The sequence below is a fragment of the Phalangium opilio genome, unplaced genomic scaffold (genome assembly GCF_054372755.1).
Source record: "Phalangium opilio isolate 3A_F unplaced genomic scaffold, DU_Popi_V2 ptg000009l_1, whole genome shotgun sequence".
In the NCBI taxonomy this organism is placed as follows: Eukaryota; Metazoa; Arthropoda; class Arachnida; order Opiliones; family Phalangiidae; genus Phalangium; species Phalangium opilio.
Genome location: NW_028324146.1, coordinates 3340137 through 3358593, shown reverse-complemented (window position 1 = coordinate 3358593; position 18457 = coordinate 3340137). Strand labels below are relative to the sequence as shown.

At 36.5% G+C, this 18457-nt stretch overlaps 3 protein-coding genes and 1 long non-coding RNA gene across 11 annotated transcripts in view; 2 read left to right on the top strand and 2 right to left on the bottom strand.

Annotated features, from left to right (window-relative positions):
* Positions 1–7137: 7137 nt before the first annotated feature.
* Positions 7138–9601, top strand: ND-MLRQ (NADH dehydrogenase (ubiquinone) MLRQ subunit). Of its 2 annotated transcripts, XM_089847366.1 has the most exons (5): positions 7138–7251; positions 7312–7421; positions 8496–8584; positions 9139–9196; positions 9354–9601. In XM_089847366.1, the coding sequence occupies exons 2-5, from the start codon at positions 7374–7376 to the stop codon at positions 9408–9410; spliced, it is 252 nt and encodes an 83-aa protein (XP_089703492.1). In that variant the 5' UTR covers positions 7138–7251; positions 7312–7373; the 3' UTR covers positions 9411–9601. The 2 variants fall into 2 exon arrangements, with proteins under 2 accessions (XP_089703492.1, XP_089703483.1); XM_089847357.1 differs by lacking the exon at positions 7138–7251 and having other exon boundaries at positions 7258–7421.
* Positions 9602–11108: 1507 nt separating this feature from the next.
* LOC149713208 (uncharacterized) lies at positions 11109–13841 on the bottom strand. Of its 3 annotated transcripts, XR_016370919.1 has the most exons (6): positions 13660–13841; positions 13369–13592; positions 12709–12965; positions 12010–12630; positions 11711–11803; positions 11110–11638 (listed from the first exon to the last, which is right to left on the bottom strand). XR_016370919.1 is itself a non-coding variant. In XM_089847191.1 (4 exons), the coding sequence occupies exons 1-4, from the start codon at positions 13760–13762 to the stop codon at positions 12360–12362; spliced, it is 855 nt and encodes a 284-aa protein (XP_089703317.1). In that variant the 5' UTR covers positions 13763–13841; the 3' UTR covers positions 11109–12359. The 3 variants fall into 3 exon arrangements, 1 of the variants encoding a protein (XP_089703317.1); XR_016370918.1 differs by having other exon boundaries at positions 11109–11601; positions 11639–12630; XM_089847191.1 differs by having other exon boundaries at positions 11109–12630.
* A 365-nt stretch (positions 13842–14206) lies between these two features.
* LOC149713207 (uncharacterized) lies at positions 14207–14978 on the top strand. The gene is made up of 2 exons (XR_016370920.1): positions 14207–14445; positions 14522–14978. It is a non-coding gene; the product is annotated as an uncharacterized LOC149713207 (long non-coding RNA).
* A 2169-nt stretch (positions 14979–17147) lies between these two features.
* Positions 17148–18457, bottom strand: part of LOC149713206 (cytoplasmic dynein 1 intermediate chain 1-like) — a 29635-nt gene continuing 28325 nt past the window's right edge. For all 5 annotated transcript variants that reach the window (XM_089847090.1, XM_089847094.1, XM_089847101.1 and 2 more), the window contains 2 exons: positions 18274–18399; positions 17148–17440 (listed from right to left, as the gene is read on the bottom strand). In XM_089847090.1, the coding sequence (XP_089703216.1) occupies positions 17312–17440; positions 18274–18399 (255 nt within the window). In that variant the 3' untranslated portion in view covers positions 17148–17311. The remainder of the gene's footprint in view (positions 17441–18273; positions 18400–18457) is intronic.

Here is an 18457-nt window from a genome sequence, read left to right as displayed (position 1 = left end):
ACCTGAACCAATAAAAGAAAAATTGCGATCATACAAACAAATTGCGGCTTTTCTCGGTACCCATCGGGACCAAGCCCGCCTATTAGGCATGCGTAACTTTAGCATGAAACCCCAGCCGTTCGCGTATCCTCCGTTTGAGATCGTCCGACATGCTCTATGGTAACACCAGCCCAGTCATATTGCGGTCGGTTTTTTGCGTCTGGTTTATATTTTTGCAGACGAAAGTTTAGCATGAACATCGTGAACGAAAAGCGACTGGTAGAAGCTACAGTTTCCCTCTACTTTTCAGACTATGGCGGATATCACCCCGACTTTTTGGGAGCTATTTGGATCCATGGACATATCGTCTAGTGGGGACGAGGACGAAGAAAGAATAAACGAACAACCTATAATGGATGTGAACCCCTCATTGACGGAGGGACCAACCAGTTCCCCATCATTGCACACACCCCCTGAAGATCCGATGGCGGTTGCTATCATAGCTAATCCTCTGGCAAGTCAGATGACTGGCTTAGACCTCTCTACATCAATTGACGCCACAACCCGTATAATACAAAACAATGCCAGCAGCTCCGCCATGGGTTTACGAGACCCCCCTCCCCCCCGCGTTATATTGACGTTTTTTGCTCCCTCCCCTGCTATGTGTCCCGCACGGGTACGGACATAGCTGGGTTCTCTCTCCATGTTAAAAATCTACCGGAACGGTTCCCCGCCGGTTTCATGGGATGCATTTCCCACTTCGGGGCCATACCAGACGAACTGAACTTAGACTACATGCGTTCCGCTTTTTCTAACCAAGGTGTCTTGGGCGCGGTAGGAGTTCCCCCTCTCTATGCCAACGCATATCTACAAGATAGAAGGATTGAGCAAAATCTCCTTATGGCTTTGGCGTTTTCCAAGGTACGCGCGGTAGGCGCTATTGGATTGGACTTTTCACGCCATATCGATTTATGTCCCCCGGAAACTCAAATCCAAGCCTTCCGGCGCCAACTCCAGTTCGCAAAAGATTATGGGTACCCAGTGTTGATACAATGCCGTGACGGACGTCAGGCCTTGGAGGCTCATAAAACATGCTACCGGATCCTAACCGAGATGCTTCCTCGAGGACACTCGATTGTCCTCTTGAATTTCTCGGGCGGTTACGAAGCAGCCGAGAAGTTCCTATCCCGTTTTCCCCGGCTGTTCTTGGCTCTATCCCCCGCAATGGAGCCACATTATATGATTCGGTTCCTTCGCGACATACCACTTGATCGCCTATTGGCCCAATCAGGGGCTCCAATGTTCGCAACCACCCGGGAACCGACGAGGGCGGTTCCATCCCCCCGGATTGGCCTTTGTCGTTATACAACGAATAGCGGATGCCAAAAGTCTACCGGTTGCAGTAGTAGCCTCTATGATCTGGGCCACCTCCCAGGACTTGTTCCGTCACCCGGTATAGGTTGCATAGATTAACCTTCTTTTCTTAGATATTCTGTGGGTTTGTCCCCATAAGCTGATGGGCTACCCATACCCGGCGTCCTTTCGGACTTTATTATTTTGTATTCTTGTCGGATGACTAACTGTGTTACCCGTATTATTTTCCACTTCCCCACACAAAAAAAAAATAAAACTACACATTTATGATTATTTGTTTTCTTGATCGCCGTTTTGTACCCCTTTCCCACCGTGGACATATCCGTTTAATAAATATGTTTTTCTTTAACTCCTTGCCTGTGGTTCACCCGTGTCGTTGACTTGATTCCCTGGTCCTGGGTAGTGGGTTTCCCTTCCCATTAATTCTTTTGCAGACACTCCCAGCGGCGTTTCACTGCTGATTCCCTTTCACCCGGGGCCTCTGCTTGTTCCTTGCAGAGGGGGAGGATGTAACGGGGAGCCCGTTACTAGGGATCACCGCCAGATGGAGGAACCTAAAGTAACACCAGGGATCCCCGCTAGACGGCGCCCATTCCCGGAGAACTGTACCTTGGACCTGTCGTCTGCTCGAGAGCCGGGATTGGCTGATCCCCGGAGGCCCGAGGGAATATAATCAAACGTAGCCCGGGAATCTGGGCAGTTGGAGGATTACCGGCATGAAGATCAGTTCATATTCTTGTTATATTAAATTAACTTTATTTACTTGTTTAATATTATCTAACTGAATTGTAATGTATAATAATGTTAACTAACGGATTGTAAATATAAATTAACCGGATTAATGTTATAATAAATATATTTAATGAATTTAACTGCGTAGTCGTGTATTTTCGGGTAACAACGAGAGCGCGCGATTACAGTTTAACCGTTAAGCTCCCGTATTCAAATGGCGCCGGTGCCCCCAAACTATTCCTTATATTAACTTCAAGGATATCAAAGTAATTTTTACCAACTGGTACGTTATGAGGACTGGTAAAGGTTTGAAATATTTAGGTCCCGTTCGGCTTTGAGGCGTCGACTGAAACGATACGCAGTAAGGGAACCTAATGATCGCCCACAATCTGATAGCTAGCGATATTTAAATAGACGAATAATTGGTCCGGAATGTGATTATTCAAATTAGCGGGCCTATACATGCGGTAGCTTTTTCGTATCCGAGAATCAGAAAAAGACTGATTTTCCAATCGCAGATATTTCCAGACAAGAAAAAAACCTGATTTTCCAATTTCAGATATTTCCAGACAAGAAAAAACTGATTTTCCAATGGGAGATATTTCCAGTCAAGGAAAAAAAACCGGTTTTCCAATCCCAGATATTCCCAGTCAAGAAAGAAAAAACAGGTTTTCCAATGCCAGATATTTCCAGTCAAGAAAAAAATGGTTCTCCAATCCCAGATATTTCCAGTCAAGAAAAAAAAACTGGTTTTCCAATCCCAGATATTTCCAGTCAAGAAAAAAAAATTGGTTTTCCAATCCCAGATATTTCCAGTCAAGAAAAAAATGGTTTTCCATTCCCAGATATTTCCAGTCAAGAAAAAAATGGTTTTCCAATCCCAGATGTTTCCATTCAAGAAAAAAAAACTGGTTTTTCAATCCCAGATATTTCCAGTCAGGAAAAAGACTGGTTTTCTAATCGCAGTTACTTCCAGTCAAGTAAAAGAATGGTTTTCTAATCGCAGTTATTTCCAGTCAAGAAAAAGAATGGTTTTCTAATCGCAGTTATTTCCAGTCAAGAAGAAGAATGGTTTTCTAATCGCAGTTATTTCCAGTCAAGAAAAAGAATGGTTTTCTAATCGCAGTTATTTCCAGTCAAGAAAAAGAATGGTTTTCTAATCGCAGTTATTTCCAGTCAAGAAAAAGAATGGTTTTCTAATCGCAGTTATTTCCAGTCAAGAAAAAGAATGGTTTTCTAATCGCAGTTATTTCCAGTCAAGAAAAAAACCTGATTTTCCAATGGCAGATATTTCCAGTCAAGAAAAAAATGGTTCTCCAATCCCAGATATTTCCAGTCAAGAAAAAAAATGGTTCTCCAATCCCAGATATTTCCAGTCAAGAAAAAAATGGTTCTCCAATCCCAGATATTTCCAGTCAAAAAAAAACTGGTTTTCCAATCCCAGATATTTCCAGTCAAGAAAAAAATGGTTTTCCATTCCCAGATGTTTCCAGTCAAGAAAAAATGGTTTTCCAATCCCAGATGTTTCCAGTCAAGAAAAAGAATGGTTTTCTAATCGCAGTTATTTCCAGTCAAGAAAAAGAATGGTTTTCTAATCGCAGTTATTTCCAGTCAAGAAAAAGAATGGTTTTCTAATCGCAGTTATTTCCAGTCAAGAAAAAGAATGGTTTTCTAATCGCAGTTATTTCCAGTCAAGAAAAAGAATGGTTTTCTAATCGCAGTTATTTCCAGTCAAGAAAAAGAATGGTTTTCTAATCGCAGTTATTTCCAGTCAAGAAAAAAACCTGATTTTCCAATGGCAGATATTTCCAGTCAAGAAAAAAATGGTTCTCCAATCCCAGATATTTCCAGTCAAGAAAAAAAATGGTTCTCCAATCCCAGATATTTCCAGTCAAGAAAAAAAATGGTTCTCCAATCCCAGATATTTCCAGTCAAGAAAAAAAAAACTGGTTTTCCAATCCCAGATATTTCCAGTCAAGAAAAAAATGGTTTTCCATTCCCAGATGTTTCCAGTCAAGAAAAAATGGTTTTCCAATCCCAGATGTTTCCAGTCAAGAAAAAGAATGGTTTTCTAATCGCAGTTATTTCCAGTCAAGAAAAAGAATGGTTTTCTAATCGCAGTTATTTCCAGTCAAGAAAAAGAATGGTTTTCTAATCGCAGTTATTTCCAGTCAAGAAAAAGAATGGTTTTCTAATCGCAGTTATTTCCAGTCAAGAAAAAGAATGGTTTTCTAATCGCAGTTATTTCCAGTCAAGAAAAAGAATGGTTTTCTAATCGCAGTTATTTCCAGTCAAGAAAAAGAATGGTTTTCTAATCGCAGTTATTTCCAGTCAAGAAAAAGAACGGTTTTCTAATCGCAGTTATTTCCAGTCAAGAAAAAGAACGGTTTTCTAATCGCAGTTATTTCCAGTCAAGAAAAAGAATGGTTTTCTAATCGCAGTTATTTCCAGTCAAGAAAAAGAACGGTTTTCTAATCGCAGTTATTTCCAGTCAAGAAAAAGAATGGTTTTCTAATCGCAGTTATTTCCAGTCAAGAAAAAAACCTGATTTTCCAATGGCAGATATTTCCAGTCAAGAAAAAAATGGTTCTCCAATCCCAGATATTTCCAGTCAAGAAAAAAAATGGTTCTCCAATCCCAGATATTTCCAGTCAAGAAAAAAAATGGTTCTCCAATCCCAGATATTTCCAGTCAAGAAAAAAAATGGTTCTCCAATCCCAGATATTTCCAGTCAAGAAAAAAAATGGTTCTCCAATCCCAGATATTTCCAGTCAAGAAAAAAAATGGTTCTCCAATCCCAGATATTTCCAGTCAAGAAAAAAATGGTTCTCCAATCCCAGATATTTCCAGTCAAGAAAAAAAATGGTTCTCCAATCCCAGATATTTCCAGTCAAGAAAAAAATGGTTCTCCAATCCCAGATATTTCCAGTCAAGAAAAAAAATGGTTCTCCAATCCCAGATATTTCCAGTCATGAAAAAAAATGGTTCTCGAATCCCAGATATTTCCAGTCAAGAAAAAAAATGGTTCTCCAATCCCAGATATTTCCAGTCAAGAAAAAAAAACTGGTTTTCCAATCCCAGATATTTCCAGTCAAGAAAAAAATGGTTTTCCATTCCCAGATGTTTCCAGTCAAGAAAAAATGGTTTTCCAATCCCAGATGTTTCCAGTCAAGAAAAAGAATGGTTTTCTAATCGCAGTTATTTCCAGTCAAGAAAAAGAATGGTTTTCTAATCGCAGTTATTTCCAGTCAAGAAAAAGAATGGTTTTCTAATCGCAGTTATTTCCAGTCAAGAAAAAGAATGGTTTTCTAATCGCAGTTATTTCCAGTCAAGAAAAAGAATGGTTTTCTAATCGCAGTTATTTCCAGTCAAGAAAAAGAATGGTTTTCTAATCGCAGTTATTTCCAGTCAAGAAAAAGAATGGTTTTCTAATCGCAGTTATTTCCAGTCAAGAAAAAGAATGGTTTTCTAATCGCAGTTATTTCCAGTCAAGAAAAAGAATGGTTTTCTAATCGCAGTTATTTCCAGTCAAGAAAAAGAATGGTTTTCTAATCGCAGTTATTTCCAGTCAAGAAAAAGAATGGTTTTCTAATCGCAGTTATTTCCAGTCAAGAAAAAGAATGGTTTTCTAATCGCAGTTATTTCCAGTCAAAAAAAGAATGGTTTTCTAATCGCAGTTATTTCCAGTCAAGAAAAAGAATGGTTTTCTAATCGCAGTTATTTCCAGTCAAGAAAAAGAACGGTTTTCTAATCGCAGTTATTTCCAGTGAAGAAAAAAACTGACTTTCCAATCGCAGATATTTCCAGTCAAGAAAAAAACTGACTTTCCAAACGCAGATATGTCCAGTGAAGAAAAAAAACTGTTTTTCCAATCCCAGATATTTCCAGTCAAGAAAAAAAACTGGTCTTCCAATCCCAGATATTTCCAGTCAAGAAAAAAAACTGATCTTCCAATCCCAGATATTTCCAGTTAGGAAAAAAAGTTTCAAATCACAGATATTTCACAGTTAAGAAAAAAAAAAGTCCTTTCAAATCACATATTTCCCAGTTCCCCCAAAACAATAACAGGTTTCATATCCAAGATATTGCCCAGTCCCAAAAAAAACCGGGTTTTAAATCCTAAATATTTCTAAGTCGAAAAAAAAGGTTTCGCCTCCCAAATATTTGGCAGTCCCAAAAATAACAGGTTTTCAATTCCTACATATCTTTAAAGTCGAAAAATGGGTTTCAAATCCGAGATTCTTAAAAATCTAAAACAAACATTACTGGGCTTGGCCGCTTGGTTCCCCTTCCACAAATTACCTTCTAGGTAAGAAAGACCCCGCTTGTTTGTAATGGCAGTTGGAATGTTTATACATAATTCGGCAATAGAGTGAAGACTACCACCATAGTATTATTTCGACTAACTAAACTTCCACATTTTTACTAAGAAAGCTTTATTTACGTTCCGGAAGCGCATTAAGGCTTCTCAGAGAAGTCCGCACTTCTCCCGGAACTTCATACCTTAAATTTTAATTAATTTGAATAACTAGATTTGAATTATAACCTTCCCTAACTTTTACTTTTCATAAGTAAACAAAGAACTTGTTCAAGCCTCAGCCAACGCCTTGATGCACTCTTTGATTTTGTAGACAATAATCTTGTAGATTGCTGAGTAACGGTTCTCGAAGCAGTGGTTAAACAAAAGGGATAAGACATGAAAAAGTAGTTAGTACATTGCACCTCCAGAGAATAAGGCACCACTAAAATAGCCCTCCTCTTTGATACAGTGGCTCACACTTTGGCAAAGCATGTTCCAGGTTTACAGGGTTTACAGGTTTATTGATGCCGTATATATATATATACACCCTTTTGAAACAGGGCGGCTCCTTAAAGAGCACAGCGTAGTGCGAGCAGCTTGCGTCGTGATCGAGTGGGCTATGCTCATACATTTATTATTTTTAATTTTGATTGCTGCGCTCCCCTTATGAGGGAGCCGCCCTGATATTATAGGGTGTATTTTTTCTTATACGGCAATAAAGAAACCTTGAAACCTAGGCAAATCGGCATTAAACAGTAGTTCAGAATCAGGAACTTTGAGATCTGAAGTTCTGAACTCCAAACTGGTGTCATATCCATATCTGGCTGGGATAAGACGCTATAAATCCCTGCTTAGACCTTGATTAGGTATTCATTTCATTCCCAATTTCTTCTTGCAATTATTAATTTGCTTTCAATTATCCTAAGAATTTACTTCATTATAAATATTTCAACTTTTCTCGTCTCGAGTTTTCGTAAAGCATTTCAAAATGGTAATGCAAGGATTGACACTTCAGAGCTTGAGGAAGCATAAAGCCGTAAGAATAAACAATATCCTTTTTTTTTTTCAACCAAGGCTTATGAAAGGAAATACTCTAATGATTTCTCTATTTGTGATTTGGTTAATCCTGACATTATCAAATTCACCTCTAGCACTAGCATTTCATACTTGTGGGAAATAAACTATTCAATTTCCTTAGTGGCTGCTCCCATGTGTTAATTTTCAGCTAACTGAGCAATATTGTTTTCCCCTTTTTATGGGGGGGGGGTCCTTTAACAGCCTGCTTAAAGATAAGGTATCTTCTTTTAATTAGTATAACCCCAATTACCCCATCGGATTTTATGGTTTTATGACTAAACTTTAAGCTATAAACTATATCAAAACTACCTCGTTGGATCTGTAGCTGAGAATTAATTGTGAAATATTAATACCATGTTAATACAACATATTAATTGCTGTCTATATATAGGGAAACAGCATAAGGGGCGGGGCTTCAGATATCTCCTCCCATATACGTCTACACTGTGGAGGATTTTATTAAGTAGAAGGCTAGTGGGGGAGTTAATATGATTGGGTCAACGGAGGTCTGACGTTTGGTGGGAGGGGTTTATCCCTTACTGCCATTTCCCTATATTGGCTGTCTATTTTGGCCCAGTTTGCGTGTCTTACCAGCCTCCAATGAAAGAATCGCTATTTTGGCCTAGAATAAGGGGCAAAAATCTAGAAACTATTTTGGACCCTAGCGTATATAGTCTTAAATAATCTTGGTTTGATTTTCATCAATGTTTTGTCCTGGTTTTCAGGCATACTATGCTAACCTAAACTGAACTGGGCCAAAATAGTTGAAAATAAATGAAAGACTATTTTAGTGTAATTATAAGAAACGAAGAAACGTGATTTGATGGGGATGCGCAGGGAAATCTTTTATTCTTAGTAAAACTCAGGGAAAATTTCCGAGGCTTGAGTAATTAAGTTTGTTCTGAAGGTGTTGCTACACTTAACAAACCACTCTTGGAGCTATTAGGTGGTCTTGCACTTGGGAAAGAACCTGGAAATGTCAGAGAAATTGGTTTACAAAAAGTATAATTAATATAATTTTTTACACTTTCAGTTAGTACCATTGCTAGTCATTGTTGGAGGCGGAGTTGCTTTCTCTACGGTGTACTTGGCTAGATTAGCCATCAAGTGCCCTGATGCTTCGTAAGTATTACTTGTTAAAGTGGGAATGAAATGGCCAGATAGACATTTTTAAATTGGTTTATGTTAATAAAAGGACCTTTAGATCATTAAGAAAACTTAACAATAAACTATCCAAGCAAGTGTTACAATTTTAAAGGGCAAGACTCATTCAGAACATGAGATTTTAAACACGTCTTTTTTTATTATTTATAAATACCATAATAATTTTGTCCCCTCAAAACAAAATCTCTAAAATTTGGGGCTACCCAAAGTTGATGTTAGTAACTTATTTCCCTGTCACCTAGAAGGTGAAATAACGCTTCGATTTAAGCCTAATCTTATACCCAACGGTATTGCTAAGCCTATTTCGATACTTTAAATTGAAGTTCCTGGAGTATAATTATGTTTTTTTAATGGTTTTTAATCACTTTTTATCTTCATTTCTTAACCTAATTCGATTTAAAAAAATGGTTATCGAGTCATTTCAGAATATTTATTCTTGATCTTAGTACTAGTTGATGTTATTTTTGGTGCCATAAAATAAAACAATTTTTAAGTTAATCTTTCTTCACTAGATGGAGCAGAGGTTCAAACCCTGAACCGTGGCAAGCTTATGAAAAGAAACAGTACAAAGTAAAGAGCTTAGTAAAGGAAAGTTTGATTGTGGAGTAGCATACTTTTAAAAAGCTACAGACGGCCCCAACTATGCTACTCCAAAATCAAACTTCTCTCTAAGAGTCGCTTGAATTAAATGTTAAGATAAAATTCATGATTTCAATCAATTCTTTAGTTTTTCTCGCCAAATCTGGACTACTCTAAGCTGGAATCTGAAAGACCAAAATTTTAAGGAAAACATAATAGCAATATAATACAGCTCAAAAGCATTCCTGGAAACATGGGACCACTTTTAAATGTAAAACTTTGTAAACAGAAATGTATTTTTTCAAAATTTATTCAATTAAAATAATAAGAATATAGCTATTTTTTCCTTGTATACATAGAAGTTTAATAAAAATTTACCATCTTTTGAATCATAAATTTGCATTTTCAAAGAGTCACGTAAAATCAAGCGAGAACCCATTGGTCCTATAAAATTCGATAATTTTCGCTAAATATAATTTCGTTGTTTAGTTGCAAAGAATAAGGGAAAAGTTAGCAGCAAAATATTGGGAAAAGTTAGCAAAAAATTAGAGAAACGAAGTTAACATGTTGAGCAAAAAAATGGACTTTACAATATCACCTATTGTTATAATGCAATAAATAAATTGATCAATTGAGTGTGGCAAAAGACAAATCTAAAGTCAAGAATTCAAACGAAACTGATTACGCACAGAAATTTTAGGGTTTAACCTAGAACATTTGAAAATTGCTACAGAGGTAGTTTTTGACCTAAATTACTAGCCTCCAAAAATCCTAGTTTTTAAGTCCAAATTTTGAGCTTAAATAGTCTGAATGATTTGGTAAACTATTTATCCCTTAATTTTGGGCTTAAACATCCTATCACCTTATAAGTACTTTTTCCGCCCAAGATTTGGACCTAAATAGTCTAAGTCTGTTTCAGTACAATTTTTGGGCCTAATTAGTACACCCGAGCTATTGAATTATTGTTGGCACGATGGGGAATTTTCTATTTAAAATCAATCCGAACATTTATAAATATATCTATGAGGTGTAACATTATGAACTGGTTGTCTTTAGATTTACGCTAATACACACACAGTACATACAATAAACGTTATCACAAAACTTCTTGTTTCCTACGAAATTAGGTTAGCGTGCTAGTTGCTTATTGAGCCCACAATCAATGTTTCGTAAAGTCAAATTAACTGACGTTGTTTTGGTCCAAATACTTTTAATTCTAAACAATGGGAATAGTTGGCGAGTATTTTAGGCTCGAGTTATTCTCGATCCTATAATTCCCACGAAATCCTTTTATCTGACACCATAAATCTACATGAAATCCGAAACATCAACTAGACCATGAAAATTGATATAATAACATCATAAGAAAAATAATATATAGCTCCAACATGTATATTAATAAACGGTAATAAACGTCGCCAAATGGTATGGTCCCATTTCTCCCAATTCTGTGTTTCCCAAAATACATTTTTATCCCAAACTTTCCGATTCCCAGTTCTCCCAATCTTATATTTCCCAATCGGAATTTTTATCCCAAACTATTCAATTCTCATTTCTCCCAATCGAATAGTTTCGTCTAAGATTTTATGCTGCAAATGGTTGCTTTCAAAACGTTAGGTTAGGTTAGGTTATTATCCTATTAATTAGTTGCCACCTTTTCCAAAATATTCTCCTAATCATTAGTTGCCACCTTTTCCAAAATATTCTCCTATTAATTAGTTGCCACCTTTTCCAAAATATTCTCCTATTAATTAGTTGCCACCTTTTCCAAAATATTCTCCTATTAATTAGTTGCCACCTTTTCCAAAATATTCTCCTATTAATTAGTTGCCACCTTTTCCAAAATATTCTCCTATTAATTAGTTGCCACCTTTTCCAAAATATTCTCCTATTAATTAGTTGCCACCTTTTCCAAAATATTCTCCTATTAATTAGTTGCCACCTTTTCCAAAATATTCTCCTATTAATTAGTTGCCACCTTTTCCAAAATATTCTCCTATTAATTAGTTAATTGCCACCTTTTCCAAAGTATTCTCCTATTAATTAGTTGCCGCCTTTTCCTAAATATTCTCCTATTAATTAGTTGCCGCCTTTTCCTAAATATTCTCCTATTAATTAGCTGCCGCCTTTTCCTAAATATTCTCCTATTAATTAGCTGCCACCTTTTCCAAAACATTCAACAACGCCTGAATTTAATATTTTTCGGTTCGTTTGATGTACTTTAATGCTTTTGGGGGGTTGCACATAAGTCAATTTGGCTTAGCAACCCTATCCCTCCAATAAATAAATAAATAAATAAATTCTCCTACTAATTAGCTGCCACCTTTTCCAAAATATTTTCCTAATAGTTAGCTGTCACCTTTTCCAAAACAATGGTTCCTTTAATTCGTTGCCACCTTTTCCAAAACAATGGTTCCTTTAATTCGTTGCCACCTTTTCCAAAATATTCTCCTATTAATTAGTTGCCACCTTTTTCTAAATATTCTCATATTAATTAGCTGCCACCTTTTTCTAAATATTCTCCTATTAATTAGCTGCCACCTTTTCCAAAATATTCTCCTAATAGTTAGCTGCCACCTTTTCCTAAACATTATCCTACTGAATATGTAAAACATATCATTGTTAATAAAACAAAAAAATTCTCTTTGAACTTATTAACATATGTTTTATGCTGAATTGGGACAAAAGAAATTGGGGGAAAAGACATAGTGTTGGGTCAAATGGGATTGGGAGAAATGGGAATTGGGAGAAACGGTTTGGGTTAAATGGGAGTAAATCGTTTTGTGAATTCTGGATGTACAAACCGTTATGTTTGGGTGGGGTCAAACAGGGCGCTACTAGGTATGCGTTGATTTCGTATTATTATCAGTGCATTAGGAATGGGCATCTATCCGTGGAGTCGATCTACACTTACAGTCACGTGACATTGCCCAGATAATGCTATCTTTGCTACTTCAAAATATAGTTCATGAATTTTGACATTTATACATCCCTTTAATAACTCTACTGTAGAAAAGCCTACTTTAGCATTAATGGTATACGGACATACGAGTGTCATTTCTTCTAAGTTAACTTGATCATTAAAATTATTCTCTCAGTTAAGACAAGCTCACAGAAAAAAATTAAGTTTTAAAATTTAAAAATATTCCAATATCTATTTCCATCCGAATTTCAACGCAACGACGCAATTTTTGCGTAGTCTCATTTTGCTGACTTGTCGTAGAGCAGTATGCATGACCAGCATTGCTCCTGCGCAGCCCCATCCAGCAATTGCTAAGCCGTAAAATACAAATTTCAGATCGTCAAGTTTTATATAATTAAGAATGATTCCTTCGATTCCCGATTCTTTGTAATTTTTTGAAAACACCCTTGAATCATCGTCATTCCATTTTTGAATCAATCCAAAACACGTTAATAGATTCAACCTGAAAACAAAGCAGGAAACATTAAATAATGAACTTCAACACCTAAAAGCAGTGGATAAAGTGTCAATAGAAATGTACCATTTGTTGATCCGATCTGTGCACGGAAACGACTTATGAAAAGCGATCGAATTGTGATCAACGTACAAATTTTCACTAGCTAAATGAAACATGTTGAGCGAAAATTCCATGTTCAGTTGCAACTCGGTTTTAGTTTCAATCAAAGCGTAATTTTCTTGTAAAACGCGATTGAAGCCTTCTGGTATCGTTTTTGGTAATTGGTAACCAGGTTTCTTCGACGAGTTAGCAAATAACTTGAAATACTCGATGTCAGAATTCTTTGAAAAATAAAAGGGTGGTTTTAACGGGGTGTACTTTGTATCAACAGTTGCATAATAGCAACCGCTATTCTACTATTGAGGTTAACATAACCAAACCTAACCTAAACTGACCAAATACTATTGGAGTTCAAATAACCAAACGGTCCAAACCTAACCATACCTGATCTAATACTATTGGGGTTCCAATAACCAAACCTAACCTAATACTACCGCTATGTCTAGGAAGCCTAGATTGAGTAGGGTCGTTACTCTCTAAAGTAGAAGATACTGAGAAAGATTATTAATAACGAATCCCGTAACTTTCCACGCTGAACGAAACTATACTGTAAAGTTTTGGAAAATTATATTTTGTCTATAGAGATGGTATGAGGAAACTGAGAAATTAAAGCTTATCCTTTACCGTGATATCGTGTTGCAAAGAGCTTTCTGCTACAGCACTGACAACGTAATCTTGATATTGGATTAATTCCGCCATTTGTGCAAAGGTATCAATTGGTACAGCCGTGGCAATGAAGCTTGTCGCCGAAGTTAAGTGGCATTCGTACAATTTTTCCACAGTTCCAAAAAATAAAAATGTGATTGCAAAAAGCACCTTTGTCGTCGAATGAATTGGGTTTTCCAAACCTATTTGAATTGGCTATTATAATTTCTCTATATAAAACTTTGAATCTAGTTATTCTAATTTTCTCACCTTGTCGTAAAGTTAATTTTACTATATCCCATAAAGTATTTTTTTCATCCCAAGACCAAGTAACAAGTTTCAAGCTAACAATTATTGCGATCAACAAACACATTGTTAGTATCCAGGCCTTGAAAGAAAAAATGCATCGTATTTAGAGTGATTCTAGAACACGTGGGGTTGGATAGTGTTTCCCCTTCTGAACTCAAGAGGTTAGATCGAGGGGTTGAACGAGTTATAACGTCACCATAGCTAATCAAAATTCACTTTAGTGCAAGGATTTTTGTCACAATTTCTCTAACTATTCTCATCGGAAAGATGCTAGCGGATTTTGATTTTCGACGGACAGGGCTTGAAAATTCATCATAACACGCTGATGTTGTATCAATACAAAAATTCATCGCAAGTGCCCAGCTCGGGGTATGTAAACTTCAGAGGGGATTATAAATTTCTGATTTAATTAAGAAACAAAATGATCCGAAGTCAGTTGTTATTGGACTTATTCTCTGCTACAAGTTTTTACTGCAAACCACTAAGGAGTTGTGAGTGATGGTTTCAATGAATGTCAAGTAGAATATTATACTTGAATTTGCAATGGATGAGTTGCAAACTTGCTGTTGTTGACTCCGAGTGAAGTGGGAGCTTTGGTAACGAAAGTCACAGCATCCTGATAATACGGATATGAGAAATCGACGAATTTTGCTCGATCCACCGTTCGAGTAACCGTTGATATACCAATATCCGCTTCCTAAGCCATTATCGGGAGTTAATTCTTGCTAAATCATATTCATATTCAAGGTAACTATACCTTTCGAGCGACCATACCAACAAGTCCGGTGCAGTGATTAGTGTGTTTATTGCATACTCCCCACAGGCAATCTCGCGGAGTGACAATTTCATACCTAAATATTTTAATAGAAGGTAAACCATAAGTAACTGCCACTTTCCCATTGCCGTAATTAATGCTAATTTCTTGAGAAAGCTTTATTTCAATGTTATAGAAAGTTGTGGGCAAATGTAAAACTACACCACTTCTTGGAGTTTAAACCTATTAGTTGGCGCAAATAATTTTTAATGCTTAAATAAACTTTGTTAGCATGCTAAAGATAGGGATTTTAGCGTGAAAAAGGAATCGGGATATTCCGGGAAACCATCAAATTTCTTGGTTCATAACTATTAATTGACTTTGTCTGATCATATTTTATTCGGAAACACTAGCGAATATTAAACATTATGGAAAAGGGGAGGTTCATACTGATTGTTGTTACGTGATAAATGTTAAAACTCAAATAGGTTTTCATTAAACTTTCGATTGGATATCAATACAAAAACCGTAACACCATTAATTGCAGTAAGATATAAGTGTATTATTTTTAAGTTAATTACTTGAAATGTAATACTCCCGACAGAAAGTTCAAAATATTGACGTCCCTCCCAATATGGTCCGTTTTACCATCGTTTGTATGAAATCTAAATGCAATGTGCTTTGGAAATAGAAGTGTTTTAAATCATACTTTGTGGTTGAAACAATACGATTTAAAGTCCTTACGTTAACGGCAGCTACAGTGAGAGTCCTGTTTTCACACATTAATTCTCATTAAAGAAGCGTCCGAAATTCGCTTTTACTCAAGAAAGTCGTCAGTATTGTGATATAAAACAATGAGCGGCGACAATTGTTTACGCGGATTCTATAGTATTGCATGGCATTGATTTTGAATCAATAACTCATTTCTGCAAATGTACATTTCAACAAAAGGCTCGAGGGGTAAGATGGTCAAAGGGTGAATTTAAAGAAAATGTTCGACTAGAATTTCTTCTTGGAAATTAGAACCACGTAAAAGTTTTCTCTGGGAAGATAACGAAAAGGGGGCTATAAAACCCTATAGAGCTGTTTCAGTTGAAGGTGGGGAAACGTCACGGGTTTGCCTCCAATAAACAGTGCTCATTTTCACCCTCCCGCCGTGAGGGCCGTAGAAGAACACGATGTTAAATTTCCCTGACAAAGTGGTGCCTGGGCGGGAGCTAGTGAAATCCCGCCCCAAAAACTATCCTTTCCCCCGCGAACTGAAATGGCTCTATTGGTTTAATCCATCAGTTTGTACTAGTCATCCAATAGAATTTCCCAGAGAGAAAACTTAATAGAACTATCTCAGTTGTGACGTCAGTGCCCAGGTAAAACGTCACGGGACTAGCTTTGGCAGTGGGGCGGCCATATTTGGTACCGCTTTGGTTATATGGGCAAATAGCATATGTGAAGTCCCTCTAAGGCTTCTGAAATAGCTCTATTACTTGACTTTAATGTTGTTGATGGATAGATGGACCCACTTTGAAATATTCAATGTTTTATACGCTCTTTTAAACGAAAGTTAAAACTCTTCTGTAATATTTTGAATGTGCTTACATCATACGCGGTGATGAACCCCTTGAGCAAAAACCAAATATTGATTTTTTTGGTTTCGCTTAGACGATTTATTGACACTAATACCAGTTTTAAATATTTGCATTGTTTCTAGCATCCGTCTTTAAAGTCAGGGTCGCCATTGACTTTACCTTTGTGAGTAAATATTCATTTTCCTGAGACTTTTAGCCTAGTAACAAAGGTTCCTGGTAGTTGCATGGAAGAGTACACGATTGTATGGGGTAATTCTATCGAATATCGATATGATTTTATAAGTTTTACTAATTACTAGTTGTAATAATACTCGATAAATACTGTGTTAAAAACACTGATAAATGGTGGAAAAAATTCGATAAATTCTCGAAAAATATTCGTTAAAGACTCGAAAAATGTTACATACAGACTCGAAAAATATATAGATGACGTGCTGCCTCAGACGAGACTTAGATTTTGCCATTTAATCATAGAGAATATAGTGGTATAGTTGATGACATTTATGATATGACAGAGAAGAGATGGGCACAACTTAACCTTCTAGGAAAGCTTATACAACTTGTTCTACTTGTCTAATAGCCGACGACAGTAATAAAGAATTTTCAAAATCTTTCCGCCGTTTTCCAGGATGGACTCGCAAACGGAAAGATACAAAGACCCAACATCTCCAAGTGGTAGTTTCGTAATAAAACGAACCAATAGTAAGTTTCTTTGAACTCTGCCTATCCTTGGTCGGGCCTCTGACATATTTCAAAGAGTTTTTATAAACCCGCAGATGCCATCTCCTTTTGAGACCCTCTGACGCGACAATATCATTGCCAATAGGTTCTGGCTAGCAGACCCCACTAAACCAATGGCGGCAATGAGTCCTCGTTTTTAGGATTAATTAAAATGCTAATTATTTTGTGATAAGAGACCATTTATTTTTTAATATTATTCCTTTTATATTTTAGGAATAGGCCGTTCTATTAAGGTATAATGTTATGGTACCTGAACTTAACTTAAAAAAAGGCCTTACCTGATATCACAACAATAACCAATGCGCTTATTAATATGCGCCAAGCCCAGAAAACGTTTCGTAAAGGCCTCATGGCAAGACACAAAATAATTTTAGGTTAAGCATTTTAATTGGTCACTCTTCTTATTTATACATCATATTTAATTTTAAAGGTTACAGATTTTCGAAATAAAGATGGCGTTACTGTTACTGATTATAATAATTTATATAATTTAACTTATTCAGGACTTTGTACAATCCTTTAGAACCACAGGTTAACGAATGGGTGTTCCCATTGAGAATGACGACATTATATCCAAATCCTGGTCAGTTTGATTGTTCCTCAATTCATGTAGAGTTTGGTTAAATTGAGACCATTCATCAGCTCTGGGACTCGCGAGTTGCTAAAATATCACATTATTATTTGCATTTATATCAAAAGTGCATCTTTTCGTGTTACGTGACATGGCAGTCACAATTAAAGGGAGACAGAAGTGGCCAGGCAACAATAATTTAGATTTATAAAATAAGAAAATCACTAAAAAATAATGTCAATATCATATTAATTTTCGAAGCTCCAAATATTGGAGTGCTAGGCGTAATGATTTTGATGTTTTATTTAAAGGGAGGGTGAAAAGGAAATTCAAGTGTTTTATCGATTTTTCTACCTATCTGCATAGTGAAACAATTTGAAATTAGCTCCTCCCACCAATCGTGTAACGCCCTGCCTTCTTGTTAACAAAATTCCCATGGCACGCTCCACGTCTTATGAAATTTAGAACGAAATTTCCTTAAAATTGGGCGAGATGTGATAATACAGCTATCTCAGTTGTGACGTCAGTGCCTAGTTAAAACGCTTAGCTTTGGTAGTGGACGGCCATATTTGGTACCGCTTTGGTTCTATGTGCAAATAGTATGGGTCACGTCACACCAAAGCTTCTGAGATAGCTCCATTTTGCCACAGGAATTTTATAGACTGGTCTTATAGTGAAACAGCAAAAGACTGGACTTGAAGAAGGCATTTACATGGTGGAGAATTTATTAAGTGGAAAACTAGTAGGGGACTAAAGCTGATTGGACAAACAGGGCTATGACGTTAGTTAGGAGGGGTTTCTTCTGTACTACTGTGTCTCTATAATTAGTAGAAGAATCGATAAAAAATCTCTTGATTTTAATTTAAACTCTCCTTTTAATAGTTGTCTGGCCATATAATTCCCCATTAAAGATGTAAACTTACTTCTCCAACATCATAGACCCATATTTTTCCCATATCATCGCCTACAACAATTTGATGTCCAGAAGGTGTCCAAATAACTCTATTCAAAGCTGGATTCCCATCAATAATAGTGCTGACAGTGGGAAGCTACAGTAATAAAGTTAAATGTTAATATATGGGTGTGAAGTTTCAATTAAATTAAATT